General features: G+C 40.4%; 1 protein-coding gene across 1 annotated transcript in view; it reads right to left on the reverse strand.

The window, feature by feature from the left end:
- Positions 1–5,444: 5,444 nt before the first annotated feature.
- DOCK3 (dedicator of cytokinesis 3) overlaps positions 5,445–27,464 on the reverse strand; it is a 196,191-nt gene continuing 174,171 nt past the window's right edge. The window contains exons 40-54 of the mRNA XM_059823157.1: positions 27,170–27,311; positions 25,663–25,829; positions 25,034–25,120; positions 24,403–24,582; positions 23,360–23,443; positions 21,950–22,066; positions 19,951–20,072; positions 18,184–18,319; positions 17,537–17,618; positions 15,386–15,538; positions 11,746–11,846; positions 10,689–10,776; positions 7,139–7,261; positions 6,464–6,546; positions 5,445–5,951 (exon numbers count right to left, since the gene is read on the reverse strand). Coding sequence (XP_059679140.1) covers positions 5,445–5,951; positions 6,464–6,546; positions 7,139–7,261; positions 10,689–10,776; positions 11,746–11,846; positions 15,386–15,538; positions 17,537–17,618; positions 18,184–18,319; positions 19,951–20,072; positions 21,950–22,066; positions 23,360–23,443; positions 24,403–24,582; positions 25,034–25,120; positions 25,663–25,829; positions 27,170–27,311 — 2,172 coding nt within the window. The remainder of the gene's footprint in view (positions 5,952–6,463; positions 6,547–7,138; positions 7,262–10,688; positions 10,777–11,745; positions 11,847–15,385; positions 15,539–17,536; positions 17,619–18,183; positions 18,320–19,950; positions 20,073–21,949; positions 22,067–23,359; positions 23,444–24,402; positions 24,583–25,033; positions 25,121–25,662; positions 25,830–27,169; positions 27,312–27,464) is intronic.

The following is a 27,464-nucleotide window of genomic DNA, read 5'->3' on the forward strand; positions in this document are numbered from 1 at the left end:
CTTAATGAAAAGGGGGGGGGGTTGGCAGTTTGTGTACACCCCAGGGCCAGCGTATTATTATATTTTACTACTAAATATCTTTTGGGACAAGTTTCATAAATTTTTTTGTTGGTTTGTTAAGACAGGATGGGAGAAATGGGTTACTTTTTCTGTCTGCTGCACCTTGACCTGGTTTATTAGTGGTAATGGAAGAAAATGCACATCTTTGAGATTATGTGCATGTAGAAGTCACTGTAGTTCTTAATTCCCAAATCCTGTGTTCCTACATGTCTTAATTACTATTCTTTCACACCTGTTCTTTTAAAATGATCGGTATTTAAATACTTAAAATTGTGAAATGAAATCACTGCCACAATGTCATGCTATCGCAATAAAAAAGGTGAAATAAGCCATCACTCATCAAATAGCAATCTACACACTGAGGTACACATTGGAGGAACTAATCACTGATTCAGCTGGTCTTTGAAACTACTGGCTCAAAATTGTGTATTAAAGCTTCTGATAGACAAGCAGGTGTCTCGGGCTGTTGTTGCATGTGTCATACAAGTCTACCTAACTGACTAGACTAGTTGGTCCATATGCCTGATGCTTGCTTGTGCTGGTTTTGTCTGGGATAGAGTTAATTTTCTTCATAGTAGCTAGTATGGGGCTGTGTTTTGGATTTGTGCCGAAAACAGTGTTGATTGATAACACAGGGATGTTTCAGTTACTGCTGAGCAGCGCTTACACAGAGTCAAGGCCTTTTCTGCTCCTCACCCCACCCCACCGGCGAGTAGGCTGGGGGTGCACAAGAAGTTGGGAGGGGACACAGCCGGGACAGCTGACCCCAACTGACCAAAGGGATATTCCAGACCATATGATGTCATGCTCAGTATATAAACTGGGGGTAAAGCTGGCCGGGGGACCGCTGCTTGGGCTGGGCATTGGTCGGAGGGTGGTGAGCAATTGTTTTCATTTGCATCACTTGCCTTTCTTGTTTGTTTTTTGTTGTTGTTATTTTCCTTTTCATTACAATTTTTATTATTATCATGATTATTATTATTTCATTTCACTTATTAAACTGTTCTTATCTCAACCCATGAGCTTTCTCACTTTTACTTTTCCGATTCTCTCCCCCATGCTGCTGGGGCAGGGGGGGAGTGAGCGAGCAGCTGTGTGGTGCTTATTTGCCAGCTGGGGTTAAACCATGACATTGCTTTAAGAAGTTAACATTAAATAAAATAGTGTAGTGTCAGCTAAGAGAATAATGTGGAAGCTGTTCCCGCACCACACGTAATAGCCACAAGGTCCTCTTGTTTGCTCCCCATCCTCCTCATTCACACAAAAGTGGGAAGTGATGGCTGTTGCCGCATACCTCATAAACGTTTGGAGCAGCCCGAGGATAACCCTCTCTGGAGGACAGCAATGAACATACAGCTGTACCTTTTCAATATCAGGTATTAATCTTTAATTCCACATCACAGCAGTCGAGTGAATGGGTAAGGGAAAGAAACCCAAAACAAACGGCAGATATTTACATCTAAAATTCACACCACTTATTTGTTGGTTCTGGAAACATGCTATCACAATATATACAATGAATTACCTTTAGGACACTTGTACAAATTATTTTTTTCCTTTTAAATTTGATTTCCATTATAGATAAGATAGCAGTTTTCATTTTATTTTAAACATGAATACACAAAAGAGAAGTGGTTAGAGGTTTTTGCCTTTTTTAAATAAGCACAGAATGCCAGAGGTTAAAAACACATTTACAGGGCAGAATACCAGTCAGACATCACAATCTATACATTTTTTGCTCAATTTCCTGTACAAATACACAGCATTCAAATGGGGGTATTTACAAAGAAGCATGATCAGAGGAAATTTTAAATATCACATAATTTGTTTCCCAAAGGCTCTTGTTCTCTCCAGCCTCCCCAGTTTTGGCTGATTCTCCCACAGAAGGGATATGCAATATCCCTTACCTAAAAAAGGGTAAAAAGCAAACAGGAAAAGACAGAAAAGAATCTTAGTCTTGCACACAGTAATAAAACCAACCCAACCATTGAAAAAAAAGAATTATAGGATTCAGAGAAATTGTTTTAATTGCTTTTCTTCTACTACTGTAGTTCCTTCTCAATTTTGTTTCAGATGGGGCCAGCAGGTACACTGATGATGGAGAGATTTGTAGCAGAATTCCACCAGTTTTCTCAGGAATGCACATGCTATTTTGTTACGCAAAGAAAAACCCAATGAAGGCAAGTACATATTAAGTTTGAATTAGAGTTAAGTATAGAATGACAAGGTCCTGTTCAAAACATCCTGTTGCTGTGGTTTATACAAGGAATCTTCAAATCCTGCTGGGCAAGTGCAACAACTGCTGTTGCTTCCACCTACTCCAGGACTGAGCGTGATGTTGGAGTTGTACTATGCTTTAAGACATCCCACCCTACAGAGAAGTATTAGTTCCAAGAAGTATTAGTTCCAACATTCACAAAATCTTAGTAATAGTCTTTCTATCTTCTGCACCCTTTAAGGCAAGCACTGAAAAGGGAGACAGAATACTTGGTAGGTGTCAGAACAGTAACAGAAATTTTAACTCCAGAGGCTTAAATTTGGTAAATTCAGCAATTTATTCCTTCCTTCTCTGTATGGACCTGCCATAAACTGGGTATTTGTATGCATCATCTGACTGACCTTCAAACTCTTACAAATACATAGTAATGTCAGACTCCCAAATGGACTTGCTGCTGTTGTACAGTGTCTCTAATCAGAGCAGGATGATAGGTTTTGAGAGACTGATTAGAGTTCCAGTGGGCAGGTTTTCCAGCTGATTGGGACTTAGTCCCATGGTAGTTGCATTCTTGTTTTTGCAAAGTTTTATTTGCAAGACCTGCTGTTTTTTGCAATAAGGAAGCTCAGTAAGTCACTACATATTTACCACTTTTAATCTTCCTGCCAAAAAAAAAAAAGGGGCAGGGGAGATGGAATTGAATACTTGGTTCTCTTAAAAACTTCACTTGAAGAATCTCAGTCAGATTGGAGAATAGCATATGTGAAAATATTATTTCACTCATTTCTGAGGAATTACCTTGACTTACTTACCTTTGCCAAAAACATAATTTTGAGTTGAGTTTTCATAGATGTGTTCAATACCAGATATCCATCTTGGTTCATTAACATTTAGGACTGTCCTAGTATTGGAAGACTCTCCTTCCTGCTAGAGAGGAAATGTCAACTATAGGACAGGTTTTATTATCGTTGTCTTGTGAAGGATATAATGATTACAAGCAGCCTGTGTTAATAACAAAATAGAGGAAGCAAGAGAGACTTTGTTCCAGCCAAAGAGGCCATTTAAGAAACAAATCCAAACTTAGTAGTTTTGCATGGGCTAGAGCTTGAGAAAGAAAAGAAACAAATCCTCTTAAAAATCCCCTTCATACAAGTGCTGAGTCCAGACTTTGTACAGACAGACCATCTTTAGGAGAGTTCAGAAGCAATGTACTCTGCCCAGTCACACTGTGTTTAGAGGTAGCACTAAAGGTGACCTGTAAAAGATTTATAATACCCTTTTTTGCTTCTTTATGCTGTTTGTAGCAAGAGAAACCGAATGGTTAGGGCAAGAATTGAATATATGAAAGTTGAGTGCTATTACTGTTTCTGACACTAATTTATATGGTGGAGGTAAGTCTCTTACTTGAATGTGCTTCTGCTTTTTCAATGGTAAGAAAGAGGGCGGTCTCTTACCATCCTCTGGAGTGTGCTTTGCAATCTGCAGGTGGAAAGGGGGTTATAAGGAAAGCTAAAATGTGTGTGGGCATGGTGGGGGGGAAGGACCGTTGCTTGTTTATCTAAAAAATATTAAGTAAGTATTTGATATTCTCTGGATTGAAAGTTTCTTGAAAAATATTGAAAATAGGAATAAAAGATTTCTTATTGTTCTTTTCAAAGAACAGATCTTGGCTCTCTTACCCACAGAATTTTTCCCTGGTTTGTCATGTACTGAACTAAGCAAATACTGATTAAAAGGCTTGTTTTGTGTTCATAGACTTGTACTGTCTTCACCTCTGCATAGCTCTGTTTCTTGGTTTTGGGGTTTTTTTTAAACATTCTTCAGCCCTTTCTGGAGCCAGTCAATAAAAAAAGGGCAGAGGGGAGGCTGTATTGCTGCCTGAGGAAAAAAGAAATCAACCTTCAGGAAGAGAGAAGCAGCAGCTCTTAAAGCCTCTTTATACATTCTAAAGAAGCAAAAGAGGAAACACATTTGTTCTTTACAGGTTGCCTTTAAGATCCCTGACTCTAGGGTGTACACTATATACTGGGCATTTCTTGACTCTTAGTGTTTTCTGTCTACTGTAAGAGATGGAGATTCTTTCTGCACACCAGCTGCAGTGAGTTTTTGGGAGGGACTGAGGACATTATGTTAACAGGGAACGAATCTCAGCTCCTGGATGATGGAAGTTGGTGAGAATTGTGATGTTCAGCCCTGAGGCAAAGATTGTTGGATATGATGCATTTAAGCCACCTTTTCTTCACTGGCTGGGTCATCAACCAGCTGTGGCATGAAAAACTCAATTTGGTTGTGTGTTTGTTTTTTTTTTTTAAACTGGAATAGAAATGCTGGTGTCAACAGCCTGCCCAAAGTTGGGCATGGGAAAGGCCTACAATTAGGTTGCAGCTCCAATGGCCACTAACCTCCTCTCATCCTTGTAGCACAGATGAATAGCGTATGATTCCAATGAGAAAGTAAGCTGGTTTAGCCAGCGAAAGCAAAATTTAAGAAATCAAACAGTACATAAAAAACAAAGGAGGCAGAGTTTGTTGGAAATGATATCTTGGAAATCAGTGCATCAGCACTGGTTAGATTGCCTCAGCACCTATGAACCAATGCAGGGAGATCACTGCACAGATATGTACAATCCTGCTCTCAAAAGAGCCAATTTCTTCTTAGAATTGCCATCTTTCCACTGCCTGCAGCTCATGCACCTTCCAGCCTGACAGTTCATAGAATCCCTGATTTCAGCAATGAGCTTTCACTTCTGTACAGCAAAGAAATATGTCCCTAGTGCAACTGCTTCTACTCGTGTGCGTCTCAGAATGGGGAGGAGAGCAGTTTCAAAATCAACTTGCCACGTTCCCCCCTTTTCCCCCCCCCCTCTGCTTAAAATTGTATTTTTCAGCTTCTGCAAGTCTCTATGGCTTCTGTGCCATTTGATGTGGTTAAGAAACTGCAGAAGGAATAAACTGTCCACTGCACAGAAAGTTAAAAAACATAACGGAAAGGTGTAAAAAGAAATTAAAAAGGAAAGCAGCAACCTCCCATGCTGGCCCAATTGTGTTTGTGGGCTCCAGACATAACCTCGCGGCAGTAGAAAATCGGTTTGCTGTTCTCCGAGTCCTTCTCTCTCTCCTTTGTAGTCAGACTTGGAATGACGATGCAAGCTGCTTACCAGGAGTTGTCCCTACTGCTCACTGATGCCATGCTCCCATGCTACCCTGGCCTGCTCTTCCTTTCCTCCACTCACTGGTTGGGACACTTTACGATGCAATGGGCGGTGTTTGTCATCATCTTCAATTATCATCCCCTCCTCGTTCTCCATGTTTGGCAGCCGAGAGTGGTAAGGTTTGGGGGGTAGAGCAGGAGGGTCCATGGTGTCCTGAGGAATGACTCCAGATGGAGCAGAGTGGCTTCGGCATGGCTGGGATTTGAGTGACTCTAGGACATCAGGCTCAGAGAGACTGTACCTGACAGGGAGGTAGGGTGTCTCTAGATCTTCATCAGTGTTCCAGGCCTGGCTGGGGACAGAATCCATGGTGTCCGTGCGAGGAGGTGGTTCAGAAGAGTGTCCAAAATTACTCTCGCTCAAGGAAGAGACACCACTGCTGGCACTGCCGGATAAAGTGGAGTTACTTCCATCTAGACCAGACTGCGGACTGGTGGGTGATGCAGGGATAGGATGAAGAGGGGACTGTTGGGAGGAAAGCAAAACCAGGTTAAAATTGACAAAGAAGGCAACACTGCAACTTGTGTGTTGTTCCACGTTTCAGCTTTTGACAGGGATGTTAACGAGGGTGCAGTTCCATTTGTGTTCAAAATGTCAATGATTATTGGTTTATATGTGCACTCCCCTGACTTATATGGAAGTACTTCTTGTGGGCAGACAACTGCACTTAACACCACCAGAGTTGTTAAAGAAACAGTAGTTGAGGTGGTAATCAGGGTGCCTGAAATTACGGCATATGATGCAAAGAAGGAAAGTGGAAGGATCTGCAACACGTGTAGGTTTTTTTCTATAGAATTCAACTCTGGAATAGGTTATGAACTTTCAGTGGATTTTGTCATGTGTAAGCTACTAGCATGTTAAAAACAGTGTTTCTGTATTCAAAAGCTGCTTGGTAGGAGTGGAGGAAGGGGCTTCCTTCAGGAGCCTATTATTTTCTTTCTACGTCCCTCTCTGATCTCCTGCCGATTCCTTTTTACCTTGCGCAACGTTCGTGCAGGCAGTGCCGGAGGAGCATCACTGAGCTGGTGATGGAAGGCATCAAAGTGCAGTGAGTAGTGTCCTGGAATGAGACAAGGATCAGAAACACAGACTTGCGCTGCCTCACTGCAGCAAAAAGGCTGGGGTTTTAGAGACTGCAGTGCCAGGTAACAGCTCCAAATGCTGATAATTCCACTCCAACCTAGGGCTTCCTTTCTGATAGATACCATGGAGTGCATCTGTCACATCACAAAATACTAACAAGAAGTTAAGTGCAGCAATAGATTTCCACCCACCCCTGTTATCAAGGATCTCATGGCAAGGCAACAGGCTCGTAAACATTTGAAGTTTCATTTAATAACTTTGTAACCTTAAATTACTGCTGAAGATGGTCATTGGCAATAAGCCAGGCCAAGCTTCACCACTCATACATCTAATTCTAGTCCCAAAATACACACGAGTCCATATTACTGTAAGGACTGTAAAAAAAAATTGAAGATTTTTAGGAAAAAAAAATTTAAAACTTTGTTCAGTGCTAAGCTAGTAGACCAGGAAAGACTTTTGGGTTTTTGTTTCTGATTGTTTTTATAGGGGGGGGGGAAAAAAGGCTAAGGTCAGCTTATCTGTGCATGACTGCAGGCATTATGCAGCACGCCTGCTGGGCATTTCCTTACCATGGGGCAGGCTTCGGGGAGGTACTGGTGGGGCCAAGATGCTCCCAACGTGGGCAGACAGGAATGGCAGGGCCTCTCTGGTTCCGCTGTCTAGGCTCCAGCTACTGGGCGCTGCTGGCACAGCTGAAGGATTGAAACAGATTTAACTTGGGTAACATAACTGGGAGTTTGGGGGGCCAGAAGGACTGACTTTCCAGTGTGCCCTTCAGCAGTAAAGAGACAGATTCTAGGGACTTGGTGAATGGTAGGATTGAAAGCGTACAAAGATATCGTCTAGTCTACAGTGTGTTAAGTTTACAAGTTGCTTTGTTAAGGAAGCAGGAGTTAGGTGATCGTAGTGTTAGTCTGGCCATCTCCCTTCCATGATGCCCATGGCTCACTTCCAGCAAATTTGAAGAGTAGTAGAACTCTACTAGGTTGGGTTTTTTTTTTGCAAACCAGTGAGTAAGTAAAAATGAAATCTCACTGATGGAATGGCAGCTAGAGCTCAGTTGTGAGCTGTTCTGCTTGGCAGTAAATGATGACAGAGCAGAAGGGAACTTGTGGCAGAACCCTCATGAAACAGAGGAAGGCCTGTTGCTGCACTGCAGTGGCTAAGTGAAGACTGAATGAAGGACATGAGGGAAATTATACCTCAATCTGTTACAAAAGAAATCACAACTTTGAAGCCTCAATTTACTAAGCTACAGAACTGATAAAAAATTTTGATGACAAAATATTTAAAGAAGTGGTTTGGACTCCTTGTATTATAAAGTTACCTGAAGAGAACAAGTCTTAGTTAATCAGGAAGTACAGAGAGAGGAAGGCTTTCCTCATATAGCAGATATTGAGTATGATCTTAATGAATTTGGTTTTTCGTAGAAAGAAGCAGCTTTTATTTCTAACACGAACACTTTTCAAGATCTTGAGAATTCTGTCAACCTTAAACAGTATTAAAATGCGCCTTCCTTTCTTCCAAACACACTGCAAGACTTGATTCATTCTGAGAAGATAGACATGCAATAAGTGTATGTTTATTTAAAAACAAATAAGCAATTTCATCAGATTAGCAAAGAAAAGGGGAAAAAAAAAAAGGAAAACAAAGTAACTCAGTGAGCCTACCAAAGAAAAAAAGAGATAAAAATAGCTTTTTCCATGGAAGCCTGGAGAAATAAACATGGAGTTTGACATCTGAAGAGGATTTCTCCTTAATTAAAATGCCTGCAGCCATTTTTGGTGCATTTCTTTTCTAAAATGACTTTGAAAGGTTTCTTTGTGGTTTTGTTTTTTTTTTTTTTTTTCATTTTCCTTAGTTCATGAGTTAGCATGAACACAGGCTCCCCAAGACCTAAAATTCCCTTAAGTAAAAAGGATCACAAAGTGACAGCTTCATAAGATGGAACAAAATCCATAAAATACAAAGGTAAACATTGTTTTTAAAGAGACACCCTCAAACTGAGAAAGGCATACAAAGAAGATATGAAGAATCTTGGCAGAGAACAACTTCAGACCAAGGGATACATCTCAGCACAGGCAGTGTGGCTTCAGATGAATTTTCTGAGCAGCCCGGTACATGTGCCAGGGTGCTCTAATTTGCAGTACTGCAATTGGTGTCAAAAGACTAAAACAGAGGGACAAGATGCATAACAATGCCAGCCATGCTAGTCTCTCCTGCCATACACCAGCATCAGGTGAAAAGGACAGAACAAAACCTGATTTGCTTGGCCTGGAAAATGATTGTTGTGCTTGTTTTTATTTTTTCAAGCACTGAGATGCAGTAGAAGAATGTGAAGAGGAGAACATGGTACCCCAGTGCATAATCCATTTATACTTTCTCAGTGTTCCCTCATTCATGGCCTTCTGAGTATTTAGGAGTGCTGGAAATCATACTAAGGTCAGATGATTTTGGGGAGTGGCTGCTGCCTGTTAAAACCAGCATTTTATCCAAAATGCTTCAGGAAGGAACCTACCCAGGGAGCTCCTAGTGCTTTGTCCTAGCCCATCTCTCTCTCTCCGTAACAGTGTTTAGTGGCTTGGTGGCCAAGTTTAATTAGGAGAGAAGCTGTATTTGAGCCATTCTGCTCTGGGCGACTGATGTCACACTGCTGTCAATGAGAATTACTGAGCAGAGCTTCTGACATGGCAAGGAAGGGGGTAGGCAAGTTCACGGGGCATGACTGTTAACAAAAATCAAGGCAGATGGCATCCTGACTTACAAAGAATGATGAGGATTCAAGGGCTGCAAAAAATGCCTGGAACTGCATTTATGCTACCAACCTGGCCAAAGAGCTAGGATTCCCTCAGACCATCCCCTAAGAGCAATTACTGAACATCATCTGTGTCTTTCATGGCTCCTTTGGGCCTCCGGAAGGGATTCTGTCTTTGATCCCCTTCTCTCTGTGCTGTATACTACACTCTTGCATAATATCACCCACAAATACAAATTAAAGTATTTTTCCCAGACAGGTAATAAATATTTATCTACCTGCTTTTTCCAGATCTTTCTCCTGTCCAGTATAAAGATCTTGCCACCTCTGCCGTATGTTCAAACTAACACGGCTAAGATGGAGCTCTTAATCCCTCACCCCCTAGTCTTAACTTTCTGTTGTCATCATTTGTTACTGTCATCAAGTCATCATTTTGCCATTTATTCAGAACTATGTTGGCTTTTGGCTTCAACCTGGACCAACAATGTGACAACCTTACAGAGCGAAGTAGTGTATTCTGATTTATTAGAAATTCTAAAATAAAATTTGGATTTTTTTTTCAAAAAGATACAATTTAGTTCAGGCACAGCTACTGCAACAAAAATACTGATAAAATCTAATGGAGTGCATTATGTAGGTCAGACTAGAGAATTGCGATGGTCTTTCCTGGCCTTAAAAATCTTTTAAGATACAATTTTTCCCAGCCATACACATGACTGTTGCTTGCTTAGGCAGTCTCCATGCCTCAGATTGTGACTCATGAATTTTGCCCTCTTCTGCTTTTTCAGAATGCTGCCTTTCAGATCATTTTTTTGAGCCCATCGCTTTGTCCATGGCACCCCTTTTGCAAGCTCCTCCTTTTCTGTTACACCAAACAAACTCCTCCTCTTCTTTCATGTTTTTTTTCTGCAGGGGCTCTGCCTATTTTTTTCAAAGCAGTGAGTTAAAAAAAGCATACATTCCTAATGATAAACTTAAATAAATATAAAGCTACCTCACAGAGGGATTACAAGAAATCAGTATATCTCGTTATTTAAAAATACAGTCCAGATCCTGCGCCTTCCTTCAGATAACTTCTCATTTGCTGCTTTGGAAGTTTTGCTTGACAAAGGCTATAGGATTTGTTTCAATAACAAAATGCTAAACTCGGAGAGCTTTCTGAAATAAAGAGGTTTGTGCAACTCCACCCTTCTGTGAATGATCTGAAATGAGTATAGGTTGGCAGAAGGCCAAACTGTTAATTAAAAAAAAATGTGAGAGAATGCACTTTGCCAGGAAATGTAGAAGCCCATTCGTTACTTGCTGTAGCATGACCAGGGTATTAATATTTAGAAAGCATGCATGCTAACTAGGAAAAAGAGTACCTTTCTCAGCCACAGACAGGTTGGGATCACTGCAAGGTTTGCACGGTCCAATCATTTGCTGGATCAAGGCGCGCTGGAAATTCGGAGGCTAAGGGAGAAGTCATCAGCACAGAAAAGTAAAAAAAAAAAAAAAAAAAAGTAGTTAGTTACAGAGTTACAAAACAGCTGGTGCAGAACCCTGGGGCTTTCTGTTTGCTTTTTTAAGCAGAGAAAGTTCTTTAACTAAAAAAGTCACGGGAACCTTAGGCTGTGTCTATGCTAGCGAGTACTGCAGTGCAATACTAGTGGATCTCTAGAGCATAAGAGTGCTGAGGACCCACAATTCATGCTGCTTGTGTTCTCTGGAGGAGTTATTTCAGACTGGCTCTAGCCTGGTCTTGCGCCCATTACCAGCTCGAATGCAGCATGTGCCCTTCTGGAGCCTACCTTTTGCTTTGGTTTCATTTGAAAGAACTGAGTTTGAGACAGTTCTCTGAGGTGAACTGAAGTGTGATAAGTGGGCGTGATCAGGAGATTCCCTTCAAAAGTGCATGCCCCAGCCAGATTAAAATGCTTACATGTAGGCACACCCTGAATTTTTCAATTTATTCAGAGAAAGTAGTAGATATAGGCACAGATTGTTTGGAGACCCTGTATCAGTATATTATTTCAGCCTCTTGTGGTTTTTGATACCTCTGGAAATAGCCATAAAGCTATTTAGAATTAACTTTGAGGCTAGACTGCACGATGGCCATGGTTCTAGAAAAATGAATAAATAAAATGGTATGACTACATGCAGTGGACATGGGCTTATAGGATAAAGTTGGGAAGTAAGAAGAGTCCATTTTCACAGCGTGTATCTGCAATTTTAACAGTCATTACAATTTGTATCACTTGACTACCAAAGTGGCTTTAGGGGGTGATTAATATGAAAAGTTCTGTGTTGCCTCTGAAAATGATCCTAAGTTGTTGTGCTTTCCAAAAATAAAAAGGGAAGCTTTAAAGTGGTCAAAAATAGTAAAAATAAAGTCACAGTTTCAGGTGGTTGAACTGACAGCAAAGAAATTAGATCTGCTACCTGTCCGTTTTCCATGATAGCTGCGGGATACATGGCACTGCTAGGTCGGTCCCGATGGGTTGGCAGCAACATCATCATCTCCCGAGAGTGGCGGTACTTATCTGGTAGAGAGGGAGAGCCTGTAAACAAGTGAGAATAATCACGTACACGTGACAAACAACAGCCATGTCTCTGCATGCCCAGTGATCTAGTCCTCCTTTGCAGTTTGTTCAGACGGATGATCTTACAGGACTCAAGAAAACATGGTGCTGAGCCCACTAGGCAGCTAACTGTTGGTGAGGTGCATAGCACGAGGATGAAGTAAGAACTGCTTTGTTATGTACAATTAAGGACATACCATGTAAGGTGTATAAGATGTATGCATCCCTAGTTGTATGTTGCAAAGTGCTTCCTCGTAAACAAATAAAGAAGTGGGCATCTGTGTGGAATCAGCTGTGGTGTACAGTGCGTAGCGCTCCCTCGCCCCATAAAGTATTGTAGAGTTATAGAAATGCCATAAAATTGTGCATTTTAGGACTGAACGTGGAAGAAAGGGATAAAAGCTTGAGATAGACAGTTAAAGCAGGAAGCTACTTCATTCCTCACTTCCGATAGAGATAGTCTGAGGTGTTGCCATTTAGTTGGCGATACCTTGGTTAGCTTCCTCTTTGTTAAAGCAAGCCAAAACCCAATAATAAACAGAATGTTCTATAAATGTGGGTGGCACTTTGCTTATAATGCCGCTGGGTAATGCACGATTACTACTGAGCATGTTGGTATACTGAGCCATTTTATGACAACAGGATGTTTACCAATGGTTGGAGTTACATAGTAGGAATATGCTTGACTTAACTATTACTTATCTGTATAGTTGTCATTTAAGATACTGGGGTATTTCATGTAACCAGCTTCCTGGCACATGGAATTATCTGGGACTACATCCTTCAAGATGAGTGCAAAGTAACAATATGCCTTCTGATATGCAACAGCTGACAATGGATTTGCCAGAAGAATGATTCCCATTAGTGACTTCCTAAAGTCTGATACTACCAATACATGCATCCCTTGGGATGCACAATATTAGGCAGGAATTGATGTTCTGAAGCTGCTGGAGTGAGCTGTAATTTGCATTGATTATTTCATTGGGTCACAAACACGCACTTAACAGATGGCAGCACACAGCGCATTACAGAGCCATGCCGGCTTTTGGGGAATACATGCCCCCTTTTGCAAACTTTCCACAACCACACACATTACCTGAACAGCACTCCCAACATATGAGCAAAGGCATTAGTGCTGGTTAATGCAGCTTTTACCCCAGCAAAAGCAAACATGCAGTTTTTGGGACTGATATTCAGCACACAGTGGAAGGAACAATGTGTCCAGCAGAATGCAGGATAAGGTCCTACAATTGCAACAATTCCATGAGGGGTGGCAGATCCCAGATTAATCTACACCCCAACCCCAACGTAAACAGCCGCGGAGTATCTGCATTCTAGTTCCGAACTCATTTTCTCCCCAGACATAAAACAGAAACATAATTAGACAACATTATTTGCTCTTATATACAACATCAGCTTGGAAAACACAGTGTTAACGCTTTATGCTGAGTCTCTTTTACTCACACATCACAGGTAGTCCTGTTTTTGCATGACAAATGTAAGGATGCTGAACTTTTAGGTGTGCCCAGAACTACATCACAGCACAACCTACACTGTAAACTTTTCCCTTTTATTTATCTTGTCATCCTTGTTCTTTTATATCCAAGATGCAAACCACCTCTATGTGCCATCAGTTTATATGGGATTATAGTTTCCACAGACCTTGCGCTGTATGACCTGAAAAATCCCACATGTGCTAAATATGGTGGCAGAGTCTAGTTTACAGAACAGCTCTGCTGTTTGGTACCCTAAATTTGTAAATAACTATAGCTGTGAAGATTGTAACAGATTATGCCAAGTATCTGGTCTGTGAACAAAATTAAGTACTGATAACCTCTGAATTGTGGGCCACAAGAGGAGCAGCTATAACTTAAGCTTTTATTAATAATCAGGCCTGCTTCTTTGGACAGGTAGAGAGCACAATCACCATGACTCCTTTCAGGGACTAGCAAAACTTAAAACACAAAGTAAAAAAAAGCTTTTAAAAGCTTCCAGAGTAGCCTATGGCCATATAAAAAGCTGCAGCATGTATCTGGGCTTATTCCTTTTAGCTTGTAGCTTGGTACACTTGATGTGTGCAGCACTGTATGTACTGTTAATGAGAAGGGAAAACCTATAGTGAAGCCAGAGGTTTTAATTATGAAAATACTAATCCACTTGTGACAAGTATTAGTTCTAAGGAATGAAACTGAAAATGAATACAGTTAAATTCCAAACTCAATGAATCTTTTCTCCTGATTCATCATTTTCATTACTGTTATGAAAACAGTTTGCTTCTGCACCAAATCATAACTTTTTTGCTTTAAGAAGGACGTTTTTAATGTAAGTATATGGGTTCTTGCAAAGTGCTGAATAAGACACCGGGACTCATTTTCTACACCTTAAAAAGGGGGGGATGCCTTAAGAGGCGAGTCATCAAGTGTCAAGTGGGAGTTGCTATTAGAGTGCATCGGGGGAATCCCAAACGTATTTTAAATGAAATTACTGAAAAACTTAACCCACTCCTAGCTCTTTCCAGGCCTTTTTGCGTGACAATTTCGCTTAATGAACATTGGCTTATATAATGTTTTAACTGCAGTAAGGTTAAAGCAGTGCCTCATGAGTCACCTCAAATGAAGCCAAAACAAACTAAATTTCTTAATTGATCCTCCATACAACACCAGTGTTGCTTTCTTGATAGGGAAGAAGCTATGCAAGGGTCAAGCCAAGTGAAAACTGAAAGATACTTACTTGTTAATCTGAAAAATAGAGTAACTAGTGATGTCTTTATCATTAGCAACGGAATTAGAAAATTCTGATGACAATTCCATTTAAGACTTTTACTCTAACTTGTGTATATTGCAACTAGTGTAAGGCTTGTTGCTTTAATCTGCTGTTCAGTGATATGATCAATCTACTGTCTTGATACTACCTTTTAAACAAAATGTTGGATTAATGACTTTATTATTTTCTTTGGACAAGCCAAATAATTTACTTGTGTTGCTGTTTTAAACATCAATGAAAAGGTCCTATTTTGGAAGTGGAGAATTGGAAATAAGATTTAAATTCCTGCTGGATTCTTAAGACAAATGGCCATGGCTTCCTTTGGTCATTAATGGAACTAATCTGTATTATAAAGATACCCGTCTCCTCAGAACAGTGCTAGTAGCTGAGCTCCAGAAAGGACTCTGCAGTTAAACAGAGAAGGTGGTATAAGTATCTGGATAACGGGATAGTGGTTTTTCACCTCTACATTAACGTTTGAATCAATGAGAGAAGCATTTAAACATCTGACAAAAACCTTGAAATCCGAGATAACTGTGCTCAGGTTAAAGCCACAGGTGACAAAGATGCTAAGTTGATAAATTTAGGCGACCTGTCCGAAATGAATTGTTGGCCTTCGTATACTTTCCATCTGAAAAGCGGTTAACTGTAGCATCGTGGCTATCGTAGCTTTGTTGGCAGTCTCAGCAGAAAGGCCAAGGATTGGATGGGTCATGGTGACTGAACTATCCTCTCACCTCTAGAGGTGGTCCCTCCAGGACAGAGATGAGGCACATTGGTGGGGGCAGCGTGGGGAAGCTTGCACGGCTGCCGCCCATGCTGTATCTGTTCTGTGGATAAATAGAGGGCTTCAGCCTCCAGTGTTGTCAATCCAGCACCTTTCACCAGCACTAAATTAAAAAGAATATAAATAAATACCAAAAAAAAGGAAAAAAAAAAAGGATAGAGGTGCATTGGCAGAGCTGCACATGTAATGTTTGTGAAGTACCTTGCTCCAGCCAGTGAGACTGGTCTGTCATTTTCACAAGCATCAAATTCACCCAATTCAAAAACAAAACAAAAGGAAAAATCACCAAGGAGAAAAACAAAGCTGTATTACCACAGTGGAACTTAAGTGTAAGGGCTTTTTCTTGTTACGAACAACTCCATTCCAGACGGCAATTCCAATGTCACAATAACCAGAATAGTGACTTGCACACTGAGAAACACAGAGAGCATATGGGACTTTACTAGAAGTGAAATCCCATAATCAGTGGGTAGTGTCTGAATGCTGTGCTCCCCTAACTTAAAAGTGAACAAAACTAGCAGAGAAGAAATGTTGTATCATAGGCTATCAAAACATGTTAGTAAGAGTGAAGAATAAAAAAGATACCTATATTGAATTATTTTTCAGAATCATTACTTATTGTTTCCTCATTCGTGGCCATTTACACTGTCCAGTTCTCATCTCTGGGAGGTGCTGTTGGCTCATCCATCAGCACCATACCCGTTGTAGCATTCATCACTTACTTCGGTTTCTAAGCAACAGCAAAGAATACAGTAAAGAGGGAAGTTGGTGATGCTGTGAAGTCATCAAGCTCTGGAAGACTGGCACAGCCTGTCACTGTGAGCACTGGACTTTTAAGGTGGAAAATAGCCTGAAACACCATGAGCACCAAAACCCCCCAGATGCCCCAAAAGATTCAGGCCTCACGTGCCAGCTGAGGCACATCCATTTAAGGACATCTGCCTGACACAATAGCCCTGCACTCAGTTCCATCTTCCCTTTCCTGTTACGCCAGTTTCATCTGGTTACTTTACTATTTGAATTGTCATTATTTGCCTTCCAGCTCTTGGTAATTAGTGAAGCTATTTGCCTTTATTTGAAAAGGTCCACTTCTCACCTTCCTACTCCATCCGATCCTTCAATTAAATCACTTTGATGCATCTGTGTCATAACAACAGCCAGTCAATTCAGATTTTACTGCAAGATTGAGCAAAAAAGCCCCAAGCTGCCCCCCAAGAGAAAGGGCCCTTCACTGTATTCTCTGTCCGGAAGGAGACATACAGTTCCCCTGTATGGGAAAAAGGGGTAAGATTTAAATATTAGCCTCTTATCTCTGACTATATCCTGGACACCTTCTTCAGACCCCAGGGAAAAGAGGTGTAGAAATTTGTGAACCTGCAACTGAGAATCCAAAATGAGAGGAAAAAAACCCAAACTTGAATAGAAGTTACCAAAGTCAGGAGATTGCACGGAGTGGTTTTGCTTCAGCTCTGAGGCTTGGGAAGAAAAGATTAGCAATATCAAGACCAGCTACTGTAACAGCAAAGGTAATATGAGTACCCCTAGAGTCTGTTCTTACATTTTTCCTTTCTTCAACAATTCCCCAGCAGGGAAGCCCTTCTTTAACTCCAGTACTTAAAATTCATATCTTTCAACATTCATTGTGTACATATGCTTTTGTATACATACATCTCTGCTAAACTGCCTCAAGTTCTTTTTTGTGCCATAATTTTATTAAATGGTAAAATGATTTTTTTGCCTTCGTCTTCATGATCTCTCTCTTTTAAGTACTGTACCAAAGACTATTCTTGTTTTCCTCTACATTGCCTGCCACAATTTTGTGGCAGAACAATGGAAATCATTATGAAATTCAACTGCCTGAAACCAGCATGTATTAGAGATACATTCCAAATACTGCTGGAAAAAAATTACTAAATCCATTTCTGGAGAATGAAAAACATTTTTTAAGAAATAATTTTTGAAGAGGCATTTACAGCTCCAAAAGACAAACAGTGGTGTATTTCAGTGGAGGTGCTTTTTCACCAGTAAGTCAACAACGTTGCCAGGTTTAGGGGATGCTGCAGGTCCAGTTAACCCTTCATTTGGGTCCATCCATTCTTACCTCGAGCACTAGAAGGGGCAGAGTTAATCATCTGGGACGGTGCCGAGTGAGTAGAGCTCAGGCTTGAGGTGGAAGGGCTAGCCTGGGACGAGGATAAAACAGAGACGTTGGTGACTGAGCCTTGGTACCTGGAGTTAGGGTAAACAAGCTGCAGGAGGCAGAGAAATCATCAAGAGAGAACTGAGCGGATCAGTGCGTTAGATCTTTACCTGTCTCAGATCACCCAGTGCAGCCTCTGTCTAGGAAACAGCTTCAGTGCAGGCACTATAAATCTGCACTCAGGACTGTGGGACTCATTTCACCCTCCCCAAAACCAAAAGCAATACTAACTGCATATGTTCAACAGGTCATATAAATAACATGCCGACTAAAATCTCACTTTCTGAAAGCAACAGTGTGATCTTGGATCACAGTAGCAACTTTCACTGCACAAATACAGAAGATTTCTTCCCAAAGCCAACCTAGCTGAATTACTCTGTCATCTGTCTTGAGCAATGTTAGATTCTACCTATTCAGTTCTTTGAGAAAAATATCACAGGACAGATGAAGCGCGTGCATAGGTAAAGCATACTGCTCCTAAGCATAACCCTCCAGAGCATGTTCAGTGCTCTTTCTGACAACCGCTCCTGGCTGTGCTGGAGCTGTACCTGCATGTGGTACATATCCTCAGCAGTCTCCCCCACAGAACTGTCTGTTAGGATAACCAGGTTTCCTGTTTCGCTGGAGGTGTGGGATGACAGAGAGGATGATGAGTGTCGGACTGAACCAAGCAAGTTCAGTGGGCTGGAATAAAAACAGAGACAGAACAAGGGCATCATTATTTTTTGAACCTGTGTTTTAATTTGTGAAGCCTGATTTTCTTCCAAGCTAGTAAGTACCTGCAGTGACCTACTGCTTTAGTAACGTTACCTCTACATGTCAAACACCTTTGAAAAAATCATGTGAATAAGCTTAAACAAATCCATAAGTGAGCGGAAATATGAAAGAAGTGACAATAAGGCTACATGTAAGACAACATAGTATGTAGGATGTAGAATTTCAGAATCCAAAGCCAGGTTAACATGTCATGAGGCTGGGTGTATGTTTGTTTTGTCTACAACAGACCATTCTGAAACCACTCTCATTTTTAATGCTCAAGTATGATGAGTGGGAGCAGCTGACAAAAAAACATTCCCAAGGAAGCCAAGCACAAGACACACAGGTCAAAATAATTGCATCTGTGTGGCCTCAGCATTACAGTTGAAGACAACTTTGTAGCTGACAGTAAGTTAATACAGCCCAGCTGGTGTGCAGGCTGCACCCTGATCTTGCTCATGAAACTAGTTTTTGCTTTGTCACTCTGAATCACATACACAAATACATATTTTGCACACTATAGAATCTCCCTAGTTTGCCCTGAGAACTAAAAAAGGCTTTACAAAGTGAGGAATTCTGAGGAAAAAATTTTTATCACCCAGACACCAATTGTCAACTGCCAAGCCACTGAAGTAGTATAAGAGCTACTCAATTTTAACAGTAAAAAGAATTTCACCATCCTGGGTTCATGTACTCGAGACCAAGTTTCCACAGCTTTTCATGCCAGGCTTTAAACACAGCTAAGCTATGTGGACCCACCAAGAGAAATAAACATGGAAGAACAATTAAAATTTCATAACTTCAGTGACATTCCTGTCACTGTTTTTCATACTGGCATATATATATATATACTGGCAAATATATATACTGGCCAGTTTTTCATACTGGTACTTTTTCAAATAAGCAATTTTGGCTGGATACAAAACCACGCTTTTGCCCTAAAAAATCCCAATTTTTATCCTCAGTCGTTATCTCAGTTTTTATAGATGGCTATTCAGTTTGAATAACCATCCGCATTTTCAGATGTTTCTGTGAAGGCTGAGCCATTTTTTGGTATTCTGATCAAAACACCGTGGCAGCCTTTCTTACATTTGGGTTCTGATTTGATAGGACATATAAAAAACAATGATGGGAACATTTTTTGATCCTTAAAAATGGGTACATAACTGAGTGGGGTTCTAAAACAAGCAATAAATTTTCCTTTTATGGTAGCTAAGGATCCATTTATTTGCCGTTTGCATAACAAGTAGGAGAAGTTGGAACCTCCAAAGTCGGATTGAATCTGGAGATCTGAGTGGCAGATGTGTGTTTCTGCCTCTACAGTAAGTGAAGTGATGGAGTAACACCTGGAGATGTTTAGCATTTGCTGCAAAATGGGTTTCTCTACTTTTTGATTCCAATCCTCAATCAAACTTCAATAATTAGCACTGAATGAAGACGAAAGGCACTTCTGCCAAAACTCATCCTCCTCCTCTCCTGCAGTACTGTTAACCGCTTCTTAGATCATTGAATCTTAATGCGGAGATCCTAGATATTTCAGTAGAAAAAAAACAGGGTACCTGTGTCGATGCACCAGCTTTATGCTCTCTGGGCTCATAGGTCCATGTGAAACCAGCACATTGCTGCGTGGTGTACTAGTGCCAGAACAGGCTGGACTCAGCTTATCCAAACCAGGTAACTCCTGCAAAGGAAACGTAATTTAGCTAAGTTGGTCACGGAAAATTAAAAGTTTTCTTCTCAGGAAACTCTTGATCTGTTTCCATGTTCTCTACAGTTATTCTGCATTTCCACAGGATAAAGAGCTTCTGTGCTTTCACAGAATCACAGAATCATTAAGGTTGGGAAAGACCTGTAAGATCATCAAGTCCAACTGTCAACCTAACCCTGCTAAGTCCATCGCTAAACCATGTCCCTAAGCGCCTTGTCCACATGTCTTTTAAATACCTCCACGGATGGTGACTCCACCACCTCCCTGGGCAGCCTCTTCCAGTGTCTGACAACCCTTTCGGTGAAGAACTTGTTCCTAATATCCAATCTAAAGCTCCCCTGGCACAACTTGAGGCCATTTCCTCTTGTCCTATCACTTGTCACTTGGGAGAAGGGACCAACACCCACCTCTCTACAACCCCCTTTCAGGCAGTTGTAGAGAGCGAGAAGGTCTCCCCTCAGCCTCCTCTTCTCCAGACCAAACAACCCCAGTTCCCTCAGCCGCTCCTCATCAGACTTGTGCTCCAGACCCCTCACCAGCTCCATTGCCCTTCTCTGCACACGCTCCAGCACCTCAATGTCCTTCTTGTAGTGAGGGGCCCAAAACTGAACACAGCATTCGAGGTGTGGCCTCACCAGCGCCGAGTACAGGGGCACCATCACTTCCCTAGACCTGCTGGCCACACTGTTTCTGATACAGGCCAGGATGCTTTACAGCCCTATTTTCTTGTTTATTTCCAATGACTCTAGCCACTATTTCAGGAATTTGGGAGGAAAATAGAGGCATAGCGTGGCCCAAATTACAGCCACATACATTTTTCAAAAAATAAATGTGGACTCAAAAATACAGATCTTGTCCAAACTCTCAAGAAAGGTAGTGAACTCAAACTAGCAACTGTGACCTGTACGGATCTCATCTGCTTTGAAAGAGAAAAGGCAATATTTTATCATTTCTGGCCATCCTTGCATAGTGTTCACTCCTAAGAATGGAGGAAAAAGCCTTCAAGTTAGAAGCTACCTTAGAAAATACATACTTCAGTTGCAAAGTAAGTGCTAACACATATTTCAAGTAATTCTTTTACATTATAAAAAGATATCCTTTAGTTTGGTTGTGATAATGTTCAAGATAGTGTCTAAGTATCCATAAAGATTTCACTATACCAGGAAGAGGAGAAAGGACCGCAAATTTGTGAGACCCACCTGGCAAAGATGTCTCAAGTATAGTTGTCACGGAATACTAATGTACAGCAGAGCACACATGGAAGGAAAGGTATCATTCCTAGAGGATGATATTTGTACTTCTGGCATGTAACAGGTGGTGTGAACCATGCTCTGGAGGCAGTTCCATTGACTGTATAGGAACTATAGACCCATAATAGCGTGTGTCCTGATCACTAGAGCTGGATGCCTAAAGTCACCAATAGGAATTTCTGTTGCTGCCTATAAAAAAACACTTTTGGAGGGCCTAATCCATGTCATGCTACTCCAAATTATGGCAGTTCTTTCAAAGAGCTTAACATCTAACCCTTTCTGTTAATCTTTCTTCCTTTGTTTTACATCATTTTCTGCAATGCAAGACAGTAACTGACAATTAAGCTTTACAATTGTTGTGTGATACAACAAAGAACACACAAATTTTAAAAATTCTAGTTTAAAATAAAGGCTAAGTTAACGGACTTACTAGGACTTCCTTCTTGCACAAAAATCAAGAATTCTTTTGATAATTTGGCAATCCAGTAGGTTCAATCAAAGCTGTATCAGCCCAGGTCTTCTGTGAACCTTACTGCAACTGATAGAAGTTGAATAATAACTCTGAATGGTTCAAAATGGGAAAAATTACTATCAACTTACATGGTACAGACTGGATCGCATCATCTGAAACTGGTCTATCAGTTTCTTATGCAGGGGACGCATTTCTGGGTGTACAAATTTCTCATGGACTGCCAGACCCACTCCTAAGACATGTACCTGTAAAAAGAAAACATAACATCATAAAACCAAATAAATTGTGTCTGAGAGACAGAATAGAAGCCTGTCCTGCAGTTCTGTCAATGTGCAAGAAAGTACTGTAAAATATGGCACTGTTCATTTACAAGACTGCTGATAATTAAGCAAGCCTAGGAGACCTGGCAGGTTCATATTACTTCAGCAAGTACTTCAAGTGTGAGACAAGTACATTTATGTCATGTCGGATTACTTTTGTTAAGAGATAACTGTAAAAAATTACCAGATTGATTCTCTCTCTGGAGTGAACAGCATTATGTCCTCACACAGCTAATTCATTGTGACAAAGAAAATTCCTTCCATCCAGTGTGAGAGAAGGGGCCAAAGTTGCCAACAGAGATTTCTAAAAGGAGTTTCTGATAATTGAGCTGAACAGTGACAGTGTGGCATGCATAGTCACTCTTGCTGTTGCTCATTATTTATTTTTAAAGATCACTTTCTCAAAGGTCAAACATATAATATTCATGATTGAATGGGATTATATAAGCTCTCAGATGAAAGAAAATAGTAATGATAGCTGGCTTAAGATGTATATAATTCCCCACATGATCCAAAGTCTGTAAAACAAAAATTAATTAATCTTCAAACATTCTCTTGAGGATTGGAGGAAGATAAGCGTTATCTTTATTTTACAGATGGGAAATCTGAAGTGCAGTTAAGTGATTTGTTGAAGAAAGAGGCCTAGTAGCTCCATTCAGACTTGGACACATTGTTTAATGGGGTATATCTTGCCAAACTATCAGTTAAGAGGGATGCGATTTTCTGATTTCACTCCCATCAAAGCATTCAGCTAGCTTTATCTACCAAGATGTTTCATGGAGACACTAATGAAAAATAAAACTGCAGATAATATAAATAGGCATTAAGTTTTCCTATGTAGCTCTGCCAGTTTAATCTCAAGCCTGACCTGACCTGTCCTGACTCTGATTATCTTTGAAATTTACTGGGAAGGCATAATTCAAAATGCTAAAAATGAACAGCAGGCTTGAAACATGGCAAGATGTCTATTGGATAATAAATAGAGACAACAAAATTAATGTACTTTTAGCTGAGCTTCACCTCACGTCCCATAAGGTGAATGGCTTGTTCATAAACTCCTTGGCCATCTCCCCTCTCTTTTTTGTTTAAATGTATTTTAGATCTCCTACACCAAAATTCTTTGCTTCTGAATGAATCAGTTGGATCTGATATCTTTAGACTGACTGCTGATGAATCCAGACACTGTAGCAACGTTCTTTTGCATCTGAAAAACAGTACCTGTTCCTGCATGAGTTCCTTGAGCTGTGTGATCTTCTCTGCATCTCCAGGGTGCTTTGTGATATAATCTTTATCAAAAAAGGCCTGTAGAAAAAAAAAGAAGTCTTTTGCTTACTGGAAGATATTTCATCATGACTTGGTGTCAAAGGATGAGAGGAAAAGGTCCAGAAATCTTAGGAAAACTAAATATATTAAGCTAGCAGCAGCAGCAGCTCAATTTTATTGCTTTTAGCACTCTGGGATCCAGGTAAAGCTACAGTACGGTTTTAGCAACCTAGATGATTCTGTTGAATTGTCAATCTGACCAAGTTTTCCCAGGTGACAGTGACAGGCAATACCACTAAGTTTCCTTCACATAACTGCCTAAAGTTAAAGGAATTAGTGGGTAAAGTGGTAACTAATATAAAGCATGAAGAATGTTCTCTTCACGGTTCTGTAGGGAAGACATGTCCCACACCCCCGGACTGCTGCTGACATTTTTCAGTATTTCACCCTAGGCTTACCTTGTGCCATGCAGAGTTTAAGTAACAGCGTGCCAAAGATTATGCCAGATAACATAATGCATATACAATCATTTTAGGGTTACAGTGAGTCTGAAATGAGGCTAGCAAAGATGATGGTTGAGTAGCACGAATTAGCAGCTTTTCCTGATTACAGGCCCAATCAGTCTCAATTACCAGGAGTCGCACTGCCTCTATTGCAAAATGGATTTATAATGTAAGCAGTATAAAAAAAAAAAAAAATCTGCTGCCCTCTTTTACCTGCCAAGTCAGGATTTTCAGGTAAGCCAAGTTTCATTCTTGAGAAAACCCACTGTCAACTGTACCTCCATCAATGCAATATCCCAGCTCCACCTTTGGATCCTCCTGTTGATGTGTGGCTATGCCAGCACTGATGCAGAATAACCAAGTAGGGGTTTTAACCTTGTATTTAGATAATGTGCATGAAAAATTCTGCTCATTAAGTCATACTCTCTTTGAAACAGAAATGGAAATAAAATTGAAAAAAGATGCTACTAAATTCAGAAGCAGAGCCTGGCTTACCTCCTGGTATCGTGCAATTCCCCCATTAACAGCTGCATCAATCACTCCATTCAGACACATGCTGAGAAGATTGATGTTACCATGCATTTGTTTATGCTGGTACTGGCTTATCAGTGTTCTCAGCTCCTGGTTTTTGTTCTCAACCACTTGAATGGCATTTTCCAAAGGACTTACTTCAACCTCAAAGGCAATAAAATATACTTCAATTTCACAGACACTTCACTGAGATTTATTATCTTCCTTGTAATGAACTGATACTCTAGGATTGTTCAGTTTTTACTGCTTTGTAGAGAATTAGCTACATTAACAAACTTTACTGTTGGCAATGCTATTATTTCAGATCACTGACTTGCGATAACTTCTTTTCTGTATACTGAAGACATAGCAACAATGCAATTATTCCATCTTTTTGGCACTGTCTCCATTATACTGTCATGTTCCCTCACGTAATTCCCCTGGTTACATTCAGCAATTATTCAGACTAAGTGGTGGAAAAAGGACCTACTTAATCATTGGCAAACTTCATCATTTCAAACTGCAAGATTTCAGCAAAAGGAGTTTTAAGTTGCCTATCCCATGTCCTCAGTAACTCATCATTTCAAACCCCAATTACAGGAACTATGAATGTTACCAGTTCTCTTCTCTCCACTTCAAACCATCGAGAGATCCCAGGCAAACTGTGCGTCAAGGTCAGAGTGGTACGTTCAATCCACAAGCTCTGCAAAGAGTAATTGAGGATGTGAGGCATGCAGTGAATCACAATCACATAATCTGTACACTTATTACAGGTGTTAAGGGGGTACAGTTCAGAAAAGAATATATTACCTCCTGAGCATTAACTTACTTTGCAGAATGTCATGCTGAAAGTCACTTGAACAACAAAACCAGAATTCAGTATGCTCTAAAGCAACACATTCAACATTTTATTAATTTTTAAAGGTTGACCACCAATTCTGTCATGGGAACCAAGAAGACATTGAGGACGTATATGGCAGTAAAAAAAAAATTCCAGCGAAACAAAAAAAACCATCCTTGCTTCAAAATGCATTTCTCCTGGCACTAAAATAACTCACCTTTAAACTGGGCAATGCTTTAATCAGGTCAGGTGTGTAACCACCAGACTCAACAGCTACTTGTTAATTGAGTTACTATAGTATCTTTGGCCATCAAATCAGGATTACTTGAAAGGCTGTATCAGCATAAAATAAGACGACAGTATTTGCCTTGAAGAGATAAACGCTGCTTATTTGCTACTTCTACCTTAAATTCATTCTCCTTGTCCTTTGGGCCTTTGTGGAAAGGCCTGTCATAGCGGAATTTCCGGATGTTGTTGACTCGGTAAAAGCTCTTTATGCGATCAGGGACACGGTCCATTTGCAGCACATCTATATTGTCTGGGATGGGAGTCACTGCATAGATCTGTAAATCTGTAAATCATGTAGTCAAAGAAAGCCACAGGACATCAAACATGAAAGCTACCTCTGCTGTGGAAAGAAAGAGGATGGTGAATTCAGAAAGTCACGCTCCTCTTTGTTTTCCAAAACTCTTCTTTTGGAAGTGAAACAACAGACTGCTAGACTAGAACTACTAGGAGAGTCTACAGAGTTATAGTACCTCACAGCCAGATTAACCAAAGACAAAGATACCTGAAGATGCAGAGTATGTAGTAAGACATCCAAAATATCTACAGCAGGCAAAATATCCAGTTCCTATTAGTTTTAATTAGAGCTAGGTGCCTCATTTGTGCAGGCACCTTAGTAGATCTTGGTGTATTTAGGTACCTAAATATCTAATATTTCCCTTTGATAAATTTCACCTTAGATACTTCAGCTTTGTCTACAAACCAAAGTTGTCTTAATTTCATCAATTTACTGTCCAGTTTAATTCAACTGGTTTAACCTCAGTGTTACAGACAAGATCTCTGCAAGCATAAACAAACCAACCAAAACAGACATACAAACACCTCCTCTGTCTATGAAAGTATCAGTGTTAATATAGCAAATAAAAATGAAAAGCATTTGTTATGAAGGAAAAGTGGGAAACACCAACCAATTTCAGGGGATTTCACTTGCTGACAATGTCCTTATGGTTAAAGTCCTGCACCATATCTTTGCTGCTGTCACGCAAGCCAAACAGTGGTGTTCTCATGACTGAAATCTGCAGATGTCTCTGCAGACCCATTAAATGTTATGTGGTTCAGTCCTTAAATGTATATAGCATTGTATTGGTTGCATCAAATCGCAGTACGGATTACCAATGAGAAGAATGAGATTCAAAGCCTTAGGTATAAAAGAGTTCAGCCGTTTAAAAGAAACGGAGACTGCAAAAAACCAGCAATACTGATGTGAAAAATAAACACAATGGAAAATAGCACTTTGGGATGAATATCTGTTCTCAACAAAATGTTCTCCAAGAGAAGATATTGGGAATACTTTTAATGTCACAAAATGTGCATTATGACAATGCTGTTGGTAAAGGTTAAAACACGGATGTGACCAAGCAGATGTGGCCAAGCACAGCTATTTCCTTTACACACTGAATATGACCCGCATTATTTCCTGAAAAAAAAGCGACAGGTCTCCCCAACAATACATAGTGCAATGAAACAGTTAATACAGTGTAGACAGGTGTATGGTTTTGTCCATATCCAACTCTACCTAAGACACTTAGGAACTGAGGTAATCCAAGTTGATGACCCTTTCAATACCTTCCTCCTTTGTGCTCTACCACAGTTCTAATCACAGCTTGCCCTCTCTCGGAAGGATACACTGGGCATCACACTGCAATATAGAGTCATCTGGGTGGTTTGGATGCTGCATTGCAATGGCTTGTGGGAACTCGCTCAGCATCCTTTGCTGGAAGGCCTCCAGCCTCTCGTAGTCGTGGCCCCGACATACATATTCTTTGTTCTGCAAGAATGATAAGCATAAATTAGTCTCCTTAAAAGTATGTTAAATTCTATCGGCTTTTATCTCACTTTAAATTTTACTGTTTCAAAACCAAAGATAAATGACAATGCCAATATGCTAACATGAGAGTAAAATGTGCATTTAACACAGCTG

Source organism: Gavia stellata, chromosome 12 (assembly GCF_030936135.1).
Source record: "Gavia stellata isolate bGavSte3 chromosome 12, bGavSte3.hap2, whole genome shotgun sequence".
NCBI classification, from domain to species: domain Eukaryota; kingdom Metazoa; phylum Chordata; class Aves; order Gaviiformes; family Gaviidae; genus Gavia; species Gavia stellata.